The sequence below is a fragment of the Macadamia integrifolia genome, unplaced genomic scaffold, assembly GCF_013358625.1.
Source record: "Macadamia integrifolia cultivar HAES 741 unplaced genomic scaffold, SCU_Mint_v3 scaffold2071, whole genome shotgun sequence".
Taxonomy (NCBI): Eukaryota; Viridiplantae; Streptophyta; class Magnoliopsida; order Proteales; family Proteaceae; genus Macadamia; species Macadamia integrifolia.
Window position 1 is genome coordinate 23,689 of NW_024868494.1, and position 20,960 is coordinate 44,648.

The 20,960-nt window shown below is 36.6% G+C and overlaps 1 protein-coding gene across 3 annotated transcripts; it reads right to left on the minus strand.

Moving 5' to 3' along the window:
* Positions 1–420: 420 nt before the first annotated feature.
* Positions 421–19,950, minus strand: LOC122065624 (probable serine protease EDA2). 3 transcript variants are annotated; one of them, XM_042629446.1, is made up of 13 exons: positions 19,673–19,950; positions 15,514–15,639; positions 13,634–13,789; positions 10,423–10,605; positions 10,110–10,226; positions 5,518–5,571; positions 5,355–5,426; positions 4,140–4,345; positions 3,791–3,885; positions 3,191–3,265; positions 1,763–1,846; positions 985–1,087; positions 421–762 (listed from the first exon to the last, which is right to left on the minus strand). In XM_042629446.1, the coding sequence occupies exons 1-13, from the start codon at positions 19,829–19,831 to the stop codon at positions 750–752; spliced, it is 1,443 nt and encodes a 480-aa protein (XP_042485380.1). In that variant the 5' UTR covers positions 19,832–19,950; the 3' UTR covers positions 421–749. The 3 variants fall into 3 exon arrangements, 2 of the variants coding, with proteins under 2 accessions (XP_042485380.1, XP_042485379.1); XM_042629445.1 differs by lacking the exon at positions 421–762 and having other exon boundaries at positions 801–1,087; positions 19,673–19,949; XR_006136058.1 differs by lacking the exons at positions 421–762; positions 985–1,087 and having other exon boundaries at positions 1,793–1,846; positions 3,792–3,885; positions 19,673–19,947.
* Positions 19,951–20,960: the final 1,010 nt, after the last annotated feature.

The following is a 20,960-nucleotide window of genomic DNA, read 5'->3' on the forward strand; positions in this document are numbered from 1 at the left end:
TTGTCTGAAACTATAAGCTCCCTGCTTAATGGTTTGCAAAACTCATGACATCAACAGTCTCCCTTGGATATCATCCATTCCTCTTCAATGGGAAATTTAAACATTCAATTATTCAATTCTCATTAGAAGTTCTGTCAAGTGTACCTCTTTGCTTCACTTTATGCATAGCAGATGTGATACTGGTGGGGAGGGTACCCAACGGCTCACGGGTGGGATAGTCGGGGGTGGAGGCTCACAGACAGTAAATTGTGCAGAGGGAATGGCTGCAGTGTTAGCATGTGGGTTCGGGAGGTGGGGGGGAATGGATGAGTAGCAGAGGATAGAGGCGATTGGTGTCCAAGATGGGTGTGGCAGAACGCTTGCCAAGGAGAACCAGAGAGTGGGAGAGGGCGAAGAAGAAGAAATGTAGGAGATTGAAAATACCAAAATGACCTCATTTTTTTTATTCGAAAATCAAACAAAAACATTCATATTATAAAAAGTTCCGGAACCTAGTTTTGCCTACCAGTGCCCTAAGGGCTAGATGTTTTACCATAATTACAGGTTCATTAGTATGTACACAAAAAATGGGCTTTAGAAGCCAATGTTCCAATTCAAGTCTAAGATAAAGGATTGTCCACGGCCACTCCAAAAAACTCTGAGAGTGCATTAATCGTCCCAGTCCATCCAAATCACTCCAAATAACCTACACTTCCCATCCTGCCTTGACTATTTTATGCAGTCCGATCAAAAGTCCCCGCGCAGCTGCATCAGTAGCCTCTCCTGTCATGACAGATTAACATATTTTAAAATTTCTAATATTTACAAATATTCCCTTTGACCTTTATTCTATTGATTTCAATTAATTTGGAGAGAGTATAGCCAATTCAAGTTGATCAGACGCAAATCTTTGATGTATATTAGCATAAGTTATAACCATCTTTCACAAGTAAAAAAAAAAAATAAAAAAAAAATCTTCAATAGATCCATCAGAGAGAACTCCACCCTGTGGGTTGTTGACACTCAGAAAGCCACAAGTCTATATGTTCTACGATCTGCTGTCTCACTTTGTGCACGGCATCAGGAGAGCTGCAGTGTTGGTCATCACCTACAAAAGATAAATTTTGAAGATATTACAACCATATGCAACCAAATGACTGATATCAAAATGCATTAGACTAACTATTCATGCATGAATAACAAGATACCACATGTGAAATGAAAGGCTGTTGTCTAAAGGTCCTTGAAAAATGTCTGCCAAGATTACATGTGGCATAATGCTGGTGAGTGTAACTATTCAGCAAATAAAAATCTTCACTCTTCTTGCCCTCATCCACCTCACCCCACAAAAAGGGAGAGGGTTTTCCCATGCTGCCACCAATTAATGGTCTGAAAAAGGTACCAATCCCTGTGGACCCCACATTTTCAAAATAGATAAAAACAATGTGAGGCCTTCATTTTTGTGAGGGCATGAGAAAGAACGACCATGTGTGGATCTTTTCCCAGAAAAACAATAATGAAGGAAAATAAACCCTCTTTCTAATGGTCAGAAATTAGCATATTGACTGGATCAGTTTTTGGACACAGATCAACACTTATACAATTGGATCAGTTTTCAAGTGGAGATTCATGCTGTCTCAACTCCCTTTGCATGTCTCATCTATTTAAATCAATGGCAGAAAATACTCAAAAATTTTCAAAATGGGGACTTGTGGGATTCAGCAATTTGGCAACCCAATTCCATGCTTTTGAGAATAAAGTAGGCAATAAATTGAGACTATACCTTCAGGATTTAAAGGAGCTTGTGGGCATCCTCTGAGATCAGTTCCATGGCCGCAATTATGACATGAGATGATGTAAGAGGGCACTAGACATTCAAAAAGAAAAGTCAATTAAAGAGCCAATGGAAACAGACTGTAAATTTTCATTTTTAAGTCCAGAAATTAGGAGAAGCAAACAATGTGTCAATAAGCCTGGAAATACATGAATCTACCGGGGCTAGTCTAAAAAGATGAGGTAGGGGGGAGAGACCGATAGATTACCAACTACCAACCAGGTTAAAAAGGCAGTTCTGTTACTACCTACGGCAAAACTAAGATGAGTACTAGATTTACTCTGTATTAGTTACATTAGGGAAATATCCATCAAACAAGGGGACCACCAAAGTAATAGTAATTGGGTAGAAGTGGTAACAGATTTGGTAATACGGTATCTAGCCAAGACACTACCAACCTCTCAAGGCTACAAGTGATAATGCGACAGGTTGACCTAGTAATGTCAATCCCTCTCCTCAGTGTGTGTGTGTTTCAGGTCGCTATCCGCATTGCTCAGCAGTAAGCACTTCTGAATGTTAGTAGTCCACATCAGACACATGGAATAAGATTAGGAGTTAAGACACAGATATGGTGCAGTCTTGGACTAGGTACAAGTAGAACACAAGTATGTAGGAACATTTCAAACTCAGTAAAAGTAAAACACAAGTTTAAAAATAATCCGATCTCTTTGATAAGCCCGTATAACTCTCTACCGCTTGGCCAACAAAAAAAAAATTCTAGTGGTCTCTTTTAATAAGAAATGGCATTCTTTTAATAAATAAAGAGGAATGCCAGCACTGAGAACAAGTATGGGCTACAATATGAAGCACCCTTCTCACTTACGTATGGGCCATAAAAATTCTAGCTTTTATTTTCACAATTTTGAAAGCTCATGTGTCAGTGAGGGGTAAATTTGGAAATTCTTATCCCTACAAGCTCATACTTCATAGTGCTACCGTTTCTTGTGAATAAAAAAGTTCTTCCATAACACTTATGCTGTGTTTTGTTGCTGCTGAAGGGTGGTTTATAGGATTGCTTACAGCACATAAAGAGTTTACAATATTGAGAATTAAAACAACGATGTAGAAATATATAACCAAGGAGGGAAGGAGTCCCTATATCCTATTGTCTGGTTGGTTCCCAAGAGTCCAATGCTGTGCGTCTGTGTTGTGTTCCAACACTGACACTGCACCCTGTCAAAACTCACTTATTTCAGTAGGTGAATTACATTAAAGTTTCAGTTGAGATGATGTTAGCATAACTTCAACATCAACCCAAGCAAACTGCCAAACCCAACTCACTCATTGTCACCACTAACAGTGGGACCCTACAACACCCTAAACTCATAGAAAATTAATCACTACTGAAGTTCTTAATTATAGTCTTTATAAACTCACTAGATGGAGACGAAGTCTGCTTGGATGCATGTCGCCAGGGGTCCTGTGAGCCATTTGAGAAAACTATCTTTGAACCTGTAAATTTGTAAACAATTGTAATGTTAGAAGGTTATTTCTTCAAAGTCGTGATATGCATTAGAACCACCACAGCATCTTCACCAACATAGGACCATCATTCCTAATGAAAAAGGAAAAAAACTAGTTAATCCCGTATTCAACCTTAAAGCCCCTCTTTTAGGCCCATAAAAGTGGCCTATTACACTCAGAACACATGGGATCAAAGGCCCAACATATATGGAACCCAACCCTAGCTTATTCCTAATAAAACAAGTCTATTTCGGTGATGAATTTGCATCATTATATGCTGCAACTAATCCGTTTGTACGTGACTGAACATCTCAGTAAAAGAAATAGGTCACCTAGAAAAAAATTCCAGAAAAACTGAAATTTGCAAAAAAAATATTGCTTGGACATGGAAACACAAAATAGGAAAGGAGTCTACTGATACTAAGAGATAAAATGCAGTCCAGCTATCTTTGTGTTTGTTGAAAAGAGAAGATTCATCCAGGGCCTCAGAAACTAGGAGGGTAAAAATGCAAACCGCAATGCCTGTGCCTCCATAATATGTGTTCGTCGCTTCCACATCAGGATATATGCCCTCTCCAAAGACATTCTTACAGAGGTCCAAATGGTATCTACCACATAAGAACAACAAAGTTATATGTCCATATTTACATTGAAGCACAAGAAAAACCAAAGCATATGCACAAGTACACAACTCATGCCTATTGCTCAGCATATCAACTATTGTATCGGAAAAATATATATAGAGAAAACCTATGTTCACAACACTTCAAATTACATTTGAACTTTTCCCTTTTGCAAGCAAGGAATAATGAATAAACTTATATTGATACAAGCAGCAGAATAAGGTAAGCAGAAGACATGCCTTGTGTCAACCTTTGAAGAGCGAATACTATCATTAGAAGGTGCCACCTGGAAATAAGCAACCTCAGTGCAAACCTGGAACCACCATAGTCTAGCTTCACTGCCTTCACGGATAGCAGGGTTCTTCAAGAATTGTTGATTGTATGTTTGAACATCAACTCCAAACTTTCCAAGGTAATAGTTTTTCACATAGTTGGCATATACATCCTGGATTAAAAAATCCATGTAAACATGGTGAAAAGAAAGACAGATGAAGATCCAAAAGCAAGTTGCAGATGTTTGTAAAACAACCACATAAACTGAATGTCATGAAATACTCTTTTAACTTGGGACAAATAATAGAACTATTTCTGCTGGTAAGTAAAATAAAAGATACATATGGAAAATCTTGTCTCCTAAAAATTTTGATCAAATGGATTCTGGAAAATAGGAGAAAGTTTTCCTCCACCATGGGTGAAGGAAAAATACACCAATCTAGAGTCATTATTACTCTGCCCCCCTACTGTACGAAGTCAGTAACACTCTACCCGCCATTCCCGACACCCATCCCAAGACACCAGACCCATCACAATGAAGGAACTCTTCCTTCTCCGTGTATGAAGCGAAACTGCCTCCTGGGAAATATTGCATATATTGTGATAGATTTCAAGTCCTTCCATAAGGTTCAAAGCCATATGACTGGTATAAAACAGGTAATCAAAATGTAGTTTTGCATAAAACACATACATCAATTTAAAACAGAGAGAGCCTTGAGGTCCATCAACCCCTATGGTTTTACCCTATATCAATACTGATTAACAAATCCACGCCCTTCAATCAATTGGTTTGTAAGTGGGCCATGTCCTGCAATGTAGGTTTTGTAGCATGCAACACATAAAGTAACTTTTTGAAGCAATCTCAACTTCTCAAAGTTGACCAAAATAAAAATAAGTTGTGGCTCGGGACACAGTTAAGTCTGGCGTTAGCATCCTTGACTGAATTCCTATTCACTTGTGGTTTGAAAACCGCAACTGGAACTAATAAAACTAAGTCCAGTCCAATACCTAACCACAACAACAAAAGCATGATCTAAATGATATTATTTTCTGTGCATGAGATATGCCAATTATGTAGCACAAGGTTCATTACTTCATTCTAGGTATAACACTTCACCATAGCCTTTGAAGTATCCACTAATGGCAGAATATTAAATGGTTTTCTATAGAAAGGAGCATACCACCAAGTTCTTTCCATCTTTCTTTGCTTCAACAAGAGGGGTACATAGAACATCCGGGTTCCCATATTGGAACTGTAAACTTCAACAAATGGATCACATATTTAACAGAAGAAGTAGAAAGAAACTACGCTTCAAATAACTTCCCATACTAAATAACTAGTACCGCTATAACTGCAGCATCTGCCAGAAAGAAAAGAAAATCACCATCGATTTTAAGCTGCACCACAGACAAAAGATCCATAAGCGTGATGAAGAATCCGAACACAAAAGATCTATGCCAAAAGTATATAAAAGAAGACATTATAAATCATTGATTGGGGAAGCAGCAGATAACTGAAACACCACTCAGGATGTTTGACCAAGTAACTAAAACACACTGAGCAGGGAAGCGGAATATATCCAAAATACCATTCATTGGAAAAGAGTTTAGACATTCATGCGTGTGTATGTGAGTCCAGGGTGTTTGACTAAGTAACTAGAACAAAGCATGGGCATGGAAACCAATCGTTTCAAACATCACTTGCATTAAAGTTGTTCTTGATTAACTCCAAAAAATTAAAACAAATTTTTCTCACAAAAGGCCAGAAGAAGGATCTAGAATGGTGTACAAAAGTAAGAATTAGGATCCCCAGTTTACACTTTAGGGAGTGGCTTCTCTGGTTGAGCATTGAGCACATAAAAAGGGTATCTCTTGACGGGCAGGGTAGTGATCATTTATCTTTGTCCCACAGAATTACAGTCGTTGAGAGTAAATTGTATTTTAAAAATGTACTTTGGGGTAATACAAAACCAGACATAGTTTTTCTTCTCCCTTCCGCCCCTCCTCATTCACTCTCTATTCCTCCTACCTTCACCGACATTCCAATGAGACCATGATCTCGCGATTCCAAAAGTATCCCTAGACCATAATAGTGCAAAGATATCTCTATTCTCCCACAAAAAGTTAAAATCCCAAAATGGTAATTCCCCATTCAACCCCCCCCCCCCCCCCCCCCCCCCCCCAAAAAAAAAAAAGTGGACCTCCTCCTTGGTCCTCTACTTTTTTCTCCCCACCCACTCGGTACATTCCCTTTCTTAAAAACTCTCTACTTCAGATGAGTTACATGTAGAAAACTGTAGAGAAGAGTCACAGAACAACAAAGTTAGACAAGACCACAAGACATTTATCAGAGAAAATACCAGAGTTGATCTTACAGAAAAGGTGGTCTATTGCTGTTCCCAGCATTTCTTTTTAAGTTTAAGAAAGTGAGAGCCGAAGGCATTTAAAATTTTACAGGCCCACCCAACAATGCTCTCTCCGTCAAGACAGTCAAAACCATAAGGACAGATTTTCTTTGAAAAAATTTCCAACAAGTGTACATTAAATTACAGGGAACAGAATAGGCCCTGTCATACTCACTTGAGAATAATTGGGTAAATCCAGCTTAAACCCTTTTCTACTACAGAAGAATTTGATTAAAACAGACTCCAAGAATAAGAAAAAGTTCTCAACAACAGAAAATAAGTCAATACATTTCCTTAGAACAAACATATAGCAAAGCATGCTTTCAGCATACACTTAGTTCAAAGAATATAAAAGGGAACAAGAATATTCCAACCAAAGTACAAAAATGAATTTCAAGCAAAATCCACAGAAACAAATCAACATCAGGATGCTGCAGACCAATTTTCAATAGCTTTAGCAATACATGGATCCTCTGGCTTGGATCTGCTGTTCGAGCATGTCCCTTACCGAAGTCAGGAAACCAGGAAAACAGTGCATCACAGGCTTTTTTGCTCAGGGAGAAAAAAGGGTCAGAACTGACACTAAAGTAAGGAATATCAACAGTATGATAGCCCAGAACTCTGAGCTAGGAAAGCCAACTTTCCGAACCAAAATATTGCAGAAAACACCCCACGCAAGTTACTTCAAAGTACTGGAATGCAGAAAATAGAAGTTGGAATGAAGGAGATAAGAAGGAAAGAGGGATATGACCTGGCTTCACCACCAAGGCATATGGGAGGCTTCACCACCTAGGGGTTTCTGCTGATTCACCACAGTAGCATGCATCTCACATAGAGGACACCAATTGTTCTTTTCAATAGCCAAAATCATGGGGCATGGTTCCCCCTACTTGTACTAATAAATGTTGAAGCATGAATACATATTTGGTAACGCTCCATGTATAGCAGAGATTCGACTAGTAAGCAACTCTTCTAGAAAAAAAAAAATCTACTGACTACCATATGAAAAAGAGAACCAAAAATAGTAACTCCTAGAAGCTATTGACTAACCAATTGAGTAGTGGCCAACAAAAAGATAGAAACTAACTACCTAATCTCATATAGGACTTAATCCCTAATATTTGGGATTTTAGAATTGGAACAGAAAATTTACACAAATGAATTGTCAGTCAAACGCAACAATTCTTCTTCAAGTCATCCTTACTCTGAGTCATACTTACCTAGAAAATGAGATATCAGTAAAGCCATGTTTATTGTCAAACCAGATTCATCCATATCTTTTCTCAACAGTTATTGCCAAGTCATTTTCAGCCTAGCCCTTGGTCTTTTAACTCCTTCAATCAGCATAACATCAGTCCAAAGAATGGTAATCAAAGGGGCCCACTGCAAATTCACATAAGACTGAAAACGCCTTGCCTTCAACTTACCTCCTTTAGAAGCTACACCTAAATCACCTTGAAATTATTTACTAACTGTTCTTTTTCTTAGTTTTCCACTCATCCTTCTCAACATACTTATGTGATCCACACTTGTTATGTTAATGTGTTGAGGTTTTTCAAAACCCAACCAACATTAAGCTCCATTGTATATCCCTGAACCCAGCCTTTAGTATAAGAATGCATCTTTGCCTTCTGTAACCTGCCTGAAACCAGCCATTTAATAGACAGTGTGTTACTAATTCTGGCTTTAGTTCAATGATTTAAATGTGCAAGCTTGGAGCATACCTACTCATTTGCCCAATAAAAACCAGTACACCAAACACTTTGATGCCTCTGTACATGGTCCGATTTTAAAAATCATGGCTACCGGGGCTACCCAACTGTTCCGCTACTACCTCTGGTAAATAGTAAAGTAGGATACACCCATGAATGTCAAGTTTTGTCTGGCCAAGGCACACCTCTTCACTATTAAATATAATATTAACTGAGGTTTTATAGACAGGACGTGGGAACCATTCTTAACATAAACTCAAAATCAATCACAGCGTGTGTGTGCCTCTGAAAATAAAGAATTTGAACCATCGGCAATTGCAGAGTAGTTTACTTCAATAGGTTTTCATCAGACTTTTCATCGAATACCTTGTATGCCGAACACAATAGTAACCACCAAACATAAAAAGGGTGCCAGGGCCCAGCAGACGAAATAAAATGGTACATCAAAATTAAAGACTTCAGACCTGAGGGACGAATTTATAATTTGTTCAACAGAAGCATTGAATATGATGAATCATTAAACATTCTAACTGCTGCCAAAACAAAAAAAGAATAGCAAACTGGGGGACAGAGAGAGAGATGTGGCGGTGTTGATGGTGATCTGCAGAGATGTTCGCAGACGCAATCACAAGATATGGTGCCAGTTGGAGTTGCAGAGATGGTAGAGAGACAGAGTGAGAGAGCATCCAAATCTGCTGATATTAGAGAGAGCAGTGAGGCTGCAGTGGTGGTGATGGTGTTCTGTAGAGATTTTTGCAGATGCAATCGCTGGGGATTGTTGCAGTAAGGGTTGCGGAGATGGAGAGAGAAATCCCACAATGTGCAGAGTTCAAAGGTTCAGTTCTCATGGAGAGAGATAGGAGACCTTTTGGATTACTTCAGGACATTTTCATCAGACTTTTCATCAAATACCCTGACAGGAATAGAAAGGGTGTGACGGTTCAAGAGAGCGATAGAGAGGCATAAGCTTTGGAGAAAGATGATGAGAGAGAGGACAGAGGATACGATACGTCCCTCTCTGATTTGATACATTCAATACTCCGAAGTCCAGAGTTTAAGATTTCCTAATTTTTAAAACAATCTCGACCTTCATAATTTGCAGATAAAGTGGATCATATGTCCAATCATCATCCCCCACATCCAAATCCAGGTTTCTCTTCTTGTGGCTTGATATAGGGCCTCCTAAGATCCTCACCTTCAACAACTATTCTGATCCTAAAAGTGTTTCCTTTCCAGTTTGATCTTCACTAGATCTAGGGACAAGTTTGGTAAAAAGGTATCTGTATCAGGATCCTTGTGGCATCCATCTTTTCGCCATAAATGACTCTGGCACCAATTATAATATGCCTTATAATACAGTATAATATTAGGTTCACTCTATGGACCTTCTATAATAAGCTGGGCTCCAACATAAAAGTCATTCCACTGGTTAATTTCTCATGCCTTTTTATCTCAACAAGAACTCACATCTTTTTACTTTGACAACAATAAGAACCTCAACCGAAACTACCAGAAAAAGAATATGCCACCAAATGCAGCATTAGGAAAGCTACAGTGTCCATCTAGTCCAAGCAAGAGAACATATGACATGCCCACAAAACAATACAACGAAAAATTAGACTGATTGGAGAACATTTGACTGCTAGTTAAAACATTTACCATAAAATTAAAATGAAAAGGGGGGAAAAGGAAAATATCAATATGAACAACTGTATAGCATCTCTTGGCAGAATAGCAATGCAACCATGGTGTCTTCAATTCACAGTTCATACAATTAGCGGTGTACATCAGAATAAACATTTACAAGGAATATTTGTACCTCAGCTGCACCAAACAAAGTTTTTACTGCTTTTCCATCAGACACAAGCTTTTCCTCTACAAGTTTGGTAACTTCTTGTAATGCAGCTTTACAATCAGCACCAGCTGACTCTCCAATCTGTGGTTGAAATTTGGGATAATAAAATCAATAGGCCCTTGTAAGGCAAATGTTAACGGAGAGTTTCCTACCAAAATTGCAATCATGAAGTTCAAAAAGAAAAATAACTAATAGGGAATTATTCTAGGGAAATAAGACAGCCTGGCTAGAGACCTTCCTGATGCATTAGTACCAAGTGGATAATGGAGTTAAGCACCTGTTTATCAAAGTCAGTAAAGTTGTAAACAGCAAGAACAACTGCAGAACTTGCGAGGCTTCCACATGTTAAATGGGGAAATTTTAAACGGAACCAAGCACTAAGAGCCCCAGAGTAAGAAACACCAAAAACAAACCAGCGGTTCTCAACATTTGATCTATTGAGCTTCAGATTCAAGGATTCCTGCAAGATAATTAATAATTAACAGTTAAAATTAACAATGAATGACACATGAAGAAATCGGTCACAAAATATAAATGAAACCTCTTGCAACATGCAGAGAATGTTCGCAACTGAAACACATATCTCATAAGTCATAGCCAATAGAAATATCAGATGCAAATTAAAGCATGATAAAATTGTACCATTAGCACCAGGAAGTGAAATATGTATATTAAAAAATTAAAGAGAAGCAAGACCCCTGATCAATGTTTACACACTTAAATAAGCTTTTATAGTTTATACATTAAAAATATACAATACCTTTCAATGACTCACAGGTTCAATCCCTCATTCATCCTCTTGGACATGATGAATAGGAGGCCCTCTCCAACTCCACTGTTGACATTTCCCCTCATTCATCTCTTTCAGTCAAAGTACCAAAGGATTGATTTCCAATGGGCTTTTTCTGTCAGGAGTTTAAAGATGAACGTCCCATACCATCCATGCGATATTGTACCTTTACCTTTTTTGATAACACTAGACTGTTGGATTCTTGAATGCCTGCATAATCTAGTATGACCTTTCTTTTTCTTACTCTATGTGTATGTGGTGTCTTTTCTGAATGCCTCAAATTGGAACCTCTAAGATCCTTCTGAATAGAAGTCCACAGAAATAGAAGCTAAATGATGCAGATAACCATAGTTGTCAAGTCGACCCAAGGCGGTGGAGGGGTGTCTAAGCACTTGAGCAACCAAGGCGCTCAACTATTATTTTTTATTCTCCTTTTTTCTAACACTATTTATTATGCTACATTCACCTTATATCATAAAAAATCAACATTAAGCCACATCAAGTCATAAGATATCAACATTTAGAGAAATGTTCTTGTTCTATAATAAGTTTGACTAGTCAAATGATTTTATTTTTACATGAGACTTTTTGTATTAAGGTAAAGCATAAAACCAGCTTTCGAAAAAAATCCAAGATTGCTTAAATCTGAGTTGTATTGACAAGTTATGTTCTAGTCAATTTTTTTCTTTTTTTGGGTAATAGGTCAAACTTATTTAAAGGTGCGCGAATGTTGTTAAAAATCACCTGAATGAAAATAAAGTTATGGACATCAGAACTAAACATTATTTTATAGCACTTTTGGTTTTTACCAAAGTTTTACCATGATAAGATTTGGGGGAAAAAACCAGCATTTTAAAGTTGAAAATCTCCCCAACATCCAAAAATTCAATTTTCTTCTTGAACTAGAGGGGTTGACTTTTTATCCTTTTGGAATTTGATTTTTAAATTATTTTTATTGGATTCAAATAGGGGGTGTTTACTTATTTATGAATAAGATTTTAAGTAATTATTTACTTCCTAGTCAAATTGGGACTGTTCTATTTCTCTCTTTAAATATATTGTAAGAGCCAAGGCTCATGGAAGATTTAGATGAATAAAGTTTTGAAGTTTCTTCAATGGCTAGCTGTGCAATTCAGTAAGGGGAGAGAGATCCTTGGAGGATGGTGAAATTCTGATCCTTGTTCTTGGTGGGAAGCCATAGTAATCTTTCTTCTTTCTTTCATTCTGTTTTTCCAGCAATAAAGTGTTGTTTTCTTATGTTATTTTTGTGCTTGCTGGAATTCAATTTAACTTGAGACTGAGAGGGGTTTTCATCTCCTTTAAATACTGTTTATATTCTGTTCACACTGGGAATTAAATCACAGCAAGAACCCTTTTAAATGGACTTGGCAGATACCCTGTTATTGACCCTCTTTTGTCAGAAACGAGACTCCTTATAGAGAGGAATCTGTCCATCAGATTCCTCCTCTATTTTGGGGTTTCAAAGGACCTTCCAAGAGTACTCTTCGACCAGAGAGTTAGGCTGATAGGAACCTCTGATTTGGAGACATCCGAAAACTCCTGAATCTGTCCTATTTTAAATTTCAGACCTGATTCTTGCCTAGTTACTTTGAATTCAGCCATTAACTTTGAATCATATTTTGGGGATTGATTGAGACAGCCAAGAGTGATATTCGACCCGAATCTTAGGCTGGTTTGACTCTATTTTGAGTAACAAAAAACCTTCTATTTCCTGAATTTGTGTTTCAGAATTTGACTAATCTTCCATTAGTTTTAAACTGACCTTTAGATCACTGTTGTATTATAAATATTATCTACTCTATTTGTTTGTGAATGATTGCTAGAGTTTGACCTCCATCTGAGAAGGTTAAATCTTGGGATATTGTAAGGAGGTGTTCAGACTGCACCTAGGGTTCATCCTACCTACCCCCACTACTAAAGGCTTTACAAGTCACTAGTTCCTTGTTGCCGTAGGCATCTTCCAAAAAAATAAATGGCTCTTATTTTCCGAAACACCAGTAGAAAGAAAAAGGAACCATGTTCCAATTTCAGTGGCTACAACCATTCACCAGCGCTGTAACAATGAGGGTTCACTTGCTCCCACCAACCAAAGGAATTCAAGAGCTTATGTCTAATTTTTTATAAGTTCATAACCATAACGAGGGCGCTTACTGATTCCATAAAGATTTTGCACATGAATCACATCACTCAATGGTTCATAGTTAGGATTTTGTCAAATTTGGTAAACAGAAGTCATGCATAGATAGACACAAGCTAGGAAATCTTAGAAGATATTGACAATTCCTTTGGAATATATATGGTCCAAGATATAAGCAGATTCACCACCCAACATCAAATAGTTGGAATAAGGCTTATGATGATGAAAATTTGAAAACTATGCTTGAACCCTTACATGCCACATAAATTCCTTACTGATTGTATCTTCAACGATGTGGTTATTTTCCTTTATAACTAATGTCATGCAATAGTTTAGTTCACAGAATGCACAAAACCTCATTTCAATATTCCTACGATTCCAAATTATCATGGCTAGGTTGATATGTAATCCTAATAACTAAGAAAGAGAAATGATAAAAATGCAACCACAAACATTATCATGTAGTTGAGTCGAGACAATAGGTAAGTGGAATCCCTAATAGAACAGCGTATTGTGGAAAAAAAATAGATTGGGAATTACCTGATAATATTGACGGAAAACAGCCAAATCAAAAAGAGCCTGCTTTGACGAAAGATATCTTAGATTTTCTGTTGTCAGTGACTTGAAAGGAGAACTCTTCCCATAATATCGATGCTCAAGAGATACCACAGCAGCACCAAACTTCTTTGCCAAGACCTGTTAGTTTATGGGGGAAATTTTGCATATAGCTAAGCATTAGAACCTCAAACTGAAAGATACATATTGCATATTTTATGAATGGTCCAAAAATGTGTAGAAAAAATTAAACATGCTATTATCCTGTTCAGAGTTTAAATTCCCAAAAACATAATTGATCAGGAATTAATGTCGTGAAAATAACGTTATTACTGATTTGACCTGATATACATAATTGTTTCCAAAAGAACATAGTTTTTATAACTTCTAAACAAATATAAAAACAACAAAAGTTTGTTGAACAGGTAGATAAGTAATTGCATATGCATACAAATTAGATTAAAGATTTGACAAGCCTTCTTGTAGAAATTAGGAATCCTTCCTCATGATACCCATATCTTTCCTTCCTCTTCTGATCAAAAAAAATATTTTGTTTCTAACAAAGAGAAGGGAAAAAAAATGAGAGAGAGAGAGAGGTTCCTCAATTACCACATCAGAAATCGTCTTGCTATAATTTGCAAGATCCAGGAACTGACCTTCGTAGGTATGTAACAGAGCTTACAGAAAAAGACAAAAATGTACAGTCAATTGTCATTCTTCAATCCTTTATTCCCACTTTGATTTGTGATTTTGATCCTTAAATCATGTTACAGTATATTAATTTTTATATCCCTGCACATGTTGCATTGTACAATATGGTAGTGTAACATATGGTATATTAACTTTTCATCTAGAATGCAATCATACAGTGCAATAACAAGTAATAAGTTACGAAACTCATAAGATTTGTATTCCAACATTGTATAGTAACCTATCCTTGCAGAATCGTAATCTGTATAATAGGGAAGGGTATATTAAACCATGATATAAAATCAAGTATCAATATGATTTCAATCTGAAAATCAAAGATGCCCATTTATGGATATAGATGCAAATGTTGATAAAGGAATCAGAGCATAAATATGAGTTCCCATACAAAGCGATGATACTGCTATATGTTTGAGTTGACTAAACTATAATTTTACATCCCACATCTTTGGCAGATTGCTTAGCCCTGTTCATCTTCAGCGCAAGAGCGCTCGATCAGCGAGCATCTATATATTCCCAATTCAGTTAGGCTTCTAACTTTGATGACCACAACTCACAATAACATCCGCTACAATAAGTTACTTTTTAATTTTTACGAAAAGACAAATTAAACCATCACAGAAACTAAGAAAATCATCGATAGTTAGAAGAGAAAGATAAAAACTGTAATTGATGACTATCCATAAAGAGTCTCTGTCAGAATCAGTGCCAATGTACCCATCTTAATCAGATGCTTCAAAATAGCTGCCATTCACATCACATGATCCAATCTTTAATATTTTAAAGGGCATACCAGTCCACGAGGCTCCTGCCACTGTGGGGTCTAGGGAGGGTCATAATGTACGCAGTCTTACCCCCGCTTCACAGAGAGGCTGTGTCCTGAATCCGATTTTTTATAGAAATTTCCTAAACCATGTCCTTGCTGGATCAATAACATAGGGAGTCATCCTTATTGGAGCTGATACAAGCAAGTGACAACTCCAACATAAATATGCTTGAGAAGTGAAAACTTAAAATTGGCCATGAAACTTCTACAATTGTAGGTTCTATCTCTAAAGCAAGTGCCGACAACATTGCTCTTACCACGTATGAAACAGACTTCCAAGAATGAAAACCTTCCATGCAAAATAATCCACAGTTACAAGATAGAGACTTACACTGGTATAGTCATTTGAAATTCCATCACATGAGGATTCACCACAGAGCTTCAAAAATATAGGCCCATCAGGAGCTTGGAAGTAGTCAAGAAATTCATAGTAGCGCTGTCTAAACTGACGGTGATCCTGCAAAAACAAGAGATTATCTGTATAATGTTTTTTTATTCAATTATTTTTATTTACAAGGACAAAAAAAGTTACTACATTGACTGAATTCTCTGTATAATGTTTTAATGGTCATAATTGTTGGGAATATCCCTCTCCATAAAGGTTTTGATGATAACAAACAAGTAGTGTTCTAATAACTATCTCTCTAAGTGTCATGTAAGGGATCACACTGTTGAAGCATCATGTAGAGGACCACATCATTGAAGCTCAAAGACGTAATATGGGCATTGAAGATTAGAAGTTGATTAAAGACTTAAATTAAAGATTACAAGACTCATTTGAAGACTCTTGAAGAATCTTGAAGACTTGAAGAATTCAATTACTTCTAGATTAGGTTGTAATTTACACATACACGCACTACACCAATGCACTCATGCATTTTAAATAATGGAAACGACACATGAAAACAACCCAAGACATATTGACTCTCTTGTGTGACTGCCAGGCAGTCAAAACACAAGACAGAGCCCAACCAACACCTGCCGCTTGATCTCTGTGATGATTTTTTTTACGTCAAAAAACATAAACAGAAGCCATCCAGCAACTTCTGGATGGAATCCGGAATCACATGACTGTGCATTGATCAGCCCACAGAGAGAAACCGGCAACTACCGGTTGACCTCCAGAGACCCCCAACATAGTTAGCAAATTCGGATTCGGGCGGAGAATTATTCTAAATAATTCGATTGGTTAATTTAAGGATTTGGTCAAAAAAGCGGTCAAAAAAGCGGACAAAATAAAAATCGGAGTCGGATTCTAGAATTATTCGATTAAAAAAATAAAATTCGGGCAAAAAATTCGGATATTATTTTTATAGTTTATTGTATATTTTTTATTTATCAAGTTATTAACTTGATTTGCATACTTAGAAAGAGCAAATTACTTTATACAATAAAGTAAAAAACTATGAAAAAATTGACATTGAGCGATGGAAGCAATGGTTATTGTAATCCAATTTCTACTCATGAAATAGATTAGGCCCCAAAACATTGAACGCAAGATTACAACTACAATAAAAGAAATAAATAAATTGACCACAAAAAATTTTCACTATCCTTTTGCTTGGGTTCACAAGACCCATATTGCACTAAGACGCACTAATTTTTCAAAATTAAAGCAACAATATAAAAGAAGATTGATTGATACGGCGATATGAATCTGTCCTGGTCCCCCGGAACCTCAAATTATCCATCAAGGCTTGATATCTCCCCTATCTTAGGATGAACTGATGAATTTATGAGAAAGAAATGAAACAAAAAGTATATGTACGATTGTTACAAGAAGAAATTAGGTGAGAAAAGATGGGAAAGAAAGAGGCGGAAATTTGGGGGAGAAGAAGGTGAAAAAAAAAAAAAAACTATTCGATGGTGGGTACCGTGGTTCATATATGGCGTTTTGTTTGTTGTTTTTTGTTTTTGTTTTTTGTTTTTTGTTTTTTTTTTTTAAATACTGTTTAAGTGGACCGAATAATTCGGTTTGGCCCGAATTATTCACGTTTTAAATTCAAATTAGTAAAAAGCATGTTTTTTACCAAATTTTATTTTTAATTCGGATTCGATCAGAATTTTTTATTTAATTCGGAACATTTCTGTTCGGCCGAATAATTCGCGAATTATTCGGCCGAATTGTTAACTAGGACCCCCCATGGTTATATAACGGCTATATTTTGAGTCTAATGGCTAGTTTCATACAACTGGACTAGGAAGCGGCAACTACCGGTTCAGAAAATTTCTATTCGTTAGAAATTATTCTCCTTCCAAATTGGGTGATTTTGTTACCAAAATTAAGCCTAGTCTCTGCCTATATAAATACCCACTAATGACTTTAATAATTAACTATTAAGAAAGCTCTTAGCAGTAATATCAAAGTCAATTGTGAGAATCAACCATTATTTTATTGATTTCACAAGCTGAAGTCAAACACGTTCTTCAAGAACTCAAGAATTTCAGAAAAGTCTCTTTCACAACTCTACACTCAAGGGAGACTACAAAAGGTGCATTCTATCATACATTTGCATATGCACTTTGCACGCACCGCACGAGGTAAACTCGAACAATTCTATTCCACTCGTTTAATTTATTACTTTTACATTTTTCTATACTATAATTAAGATTGTGTAAAGATCCTCGTGTCCTCAAAAGAGTTAGGAGTCTCTCCACCGTTAAATGAGATTGTAAAAGCTGTCTCTCTACCTTGAAAGGGATTGTAAGGATACTCTTGTCCTAAACAAAATTTTGTAAAGGTTTTCTTCCCTACTTACTGAACTGAAAGGGAGAGCTAATGGAATACCTTACAAGTGGAACTTGTAAGGAGTGGACTAGATTCAAGTTGAGTCGAACCACTATAAATCTCAGTGCAGTGTGATTGTTTATCTTTTATTCCGCAATTATTTTTACAATCACACTTGGGAAATTTGAAAAGATTTAAATTTCACTAGCAAAACCTATTCACCCCCTCTAGGTTATTTCAATAATGAAGTACAGTCACATGGTCTCTGAGTAGAGTGTGCATTACAACTGCAATGATGTTGTAAAAGTGTTGGGGAACTTATAACACCCCGTATGATTATGGTGGACTAAAATTAGAAATTCATATTTGGTGATAATTGTATCAAAATCATATATGTATGTTTCTTCTCTATTTGTGCGAGTACTTGATTCTTGATCATAAAAATGTAGAAGTTCTAAGTACAGCACAATTGACTCTTGAGACATAGATGAAAAACAGAACAACCAAATGATAAACTTCTACGTGAAGAAATAGAAATTTTCCATAAAAGAGAAACGTATGATATATTCTTATAGGCAAACTATTAACCACCCAAATAAGAGTTGCAATTGACTCTTGAGTCATAGATGAAAAACAGAAGAACCAAATGATAAACTTTCCATGCCGAAAGCAACCACAATGTATAATATAGCCATCGGATCAATCACTTTTTTTTTCCTCAAGGATTAACATATTATCAATAACTATGTGAAGAAATAGAAATTTTCAATAAAAGAGAAACTTATGACATATTCTTCTTGGCAAACTTTTAACCATCCAAATAAGAGTTACTTGCCCATCCCACCATATTCTGTCCTTACATGTGCGGTATACAGGCGCTGCAGTCTCCAATGTGGTTAACCACATGTTCAGGTTAGAATACCAGGTTATGGAAACCTCAATGTTCAGATTATGCAATAAAATGCATTAAGCCATGAATATCAGTATGTCAAACACAAACAAATCAATCATATACCTTCAATATAACCTAATTAACTGATATAAAACTTTTCACTTACCAATCAAAGATTTTAAATGGAAAAACAAATGCTAAGATAAAGAAGCCATCGTTATGGTGGTGGCCATATAGTTTTTTTAGAAGACAGCAAATGAACCACTCAAATTATGAGGGAGTATGTGTATTGGACCTTTTGAGGCAATTATAAGCATCTGTTTTCAGTCAAAAGGTGCCGTTCATTTATGTGCAGAGACCACCGAGCCATTCATCAGCTGTAGGAGCACAGTGTGTGCCCAAATAACTAGCATTGTCCAAAAAACAAAAGGGTGTACCCAGTTCACGAGGTCATAATGTATGCAGCCATACCCCCACTTCGCCAAGAAGTTGTTTCCTGACCCGTGACCACTTGATCACAATGGAGCAACCTTACCGTTGCACCAAGGTCCCCCTCTAGGAAAAGTCAATCGATGAGTAAATTTTACTCAGAAGGATTAATCAGAGGCGTGATTTTCTGATGTCAGCAAGTTTAGTTTCAATTTCTTTCAAACTTAGAGAGCTATGTCCGATTCCACCACCAACCTCAAAGGCATCCAATATAATCGATTTTTATCAATTTCAAGTTTGTGGAGGAATGATCATCAAATTCAATGAACGCGAACAACAAAATGAAATAGATAAATACGTCTAAAAACTAAAAATATGTTTCTTCCGGAACGGTGAAGATCAAAATAAAAAATAAAATAAAAAGGCGAAAGGAGAACTCACAATTGGGGAGAAGTGATCGAGTGTTTGCTCGAACCAGAGTTCGTCCTGGGTTAGGAATTTGCTGTCATTTGACTTGATAAACACCCTAGATTCAACGACGCCATGAAAGGACAACAACAAGAACAGGAATGGTACAAGCAAGTGCAGCTCCATCTCCATCTCCTTCTCCTCCGTCCAGGGTTTCAACGTTCGTCAAGTTGCTATTTCACATTTTTCTCTTTTCTTCCCAGAAGACTCAAAGAACCAATTATGTCAGCGACTCTTCATTAGATTCTCATGCCTATGCCCACGTGGCTCGCGGAAGTCCCAAAACTCTTCTTTTGTAACATCAGACGGAGAACAAAAGCTACGTGTTACCAACGACTAAACGCCGGGTTTTACCAAAGATTTTACCCTCGGAATCGGGAAGAATCGGTCAACCCCACAATTGGATCGGCCGGAATCGAGATTGATCACGGCCGAATCGGCGATTCATCAATCGATCTGATTACGGAACAATCAATCCGGATCATTCGGAGTTGGGAATCGGGATTGGTCCGATCAGATCGTTTTTGAATCTCGTTATTGGTATCGATATTTGGATCGGTGTTGGTCTCAGCAATATCGATACCAATCAGACGGTTTGACTAGCCAATATGGCTGATCAGATTCTGTATTCGAAACCAGGCACCCGACCCATCTAGTTTCTTGGACGAGAAAGGTCTATAGTGTATTTATATTCTATGTATTACCATAAGGGAGAGAGTACCATATGTTGGCCCGTTTATATTGACATCTTACACATTAGTCAACGAAGCAACAACGACAGTAGAAGAATTACATATTTAACGAGGAGAGTGATGAAAGAACAAGTGAGATGAAAGTATACATAAAATACCCCTATATGTTAGGTTCAAATGATGTTCCAATAAAATATGGAAGCGCTTAAGAATCTATGAAGGAAAATCATTATGATTCTGATTTACAAAACTAAAAGAGATATTTAGAAAAAATGAAAGTGATATTCAAAGTTGCAATAACTATAAAGGCATAAAACTAATGAATCATACTATAAAATTAGAGAGGGTTATTGAAACTCACTTAAAAAATAATAATAATAAAAAAAAAAAAAAAAAACATTTTGAATAATTAAATTGTTTTTTTTTTTTTAAATAAAACATATGATCTTTATTGACCTATACATAACATATAATAGAGCCCCTAGAGAGTTAATTTAACAAGTATTAGAGAAGATAAATGTTTCAAGTAAATATGTGAACATAATTAAATATATATATATATATATATA

Excerpts from the sequence above, each read along its gene's own strand:
- LOC122065624 (XM_042629445.1), bottom strand. The coding sequence starts at position 19,831 with ATGGAGATGGAGCTGCACTTGCTTGTACCATTCCTGTTCTTGTTGTTG. Across the intron at positions 10,227-10,422 it reads TTACTGACTTTGATAAACAG|ATTGGAGAGTCAGCTGGTGC; the intron begins GTGCTTAACTCC and ends TTTCAACCACAG. Across the intron at positions 3,266-3,790 it reads TGGAGGCACAGGCATTGCGG|GTTCAAAGATAGTTTTCTCA; the intron begins TTTGCATTTTTA and ends ACAAATTTACAG.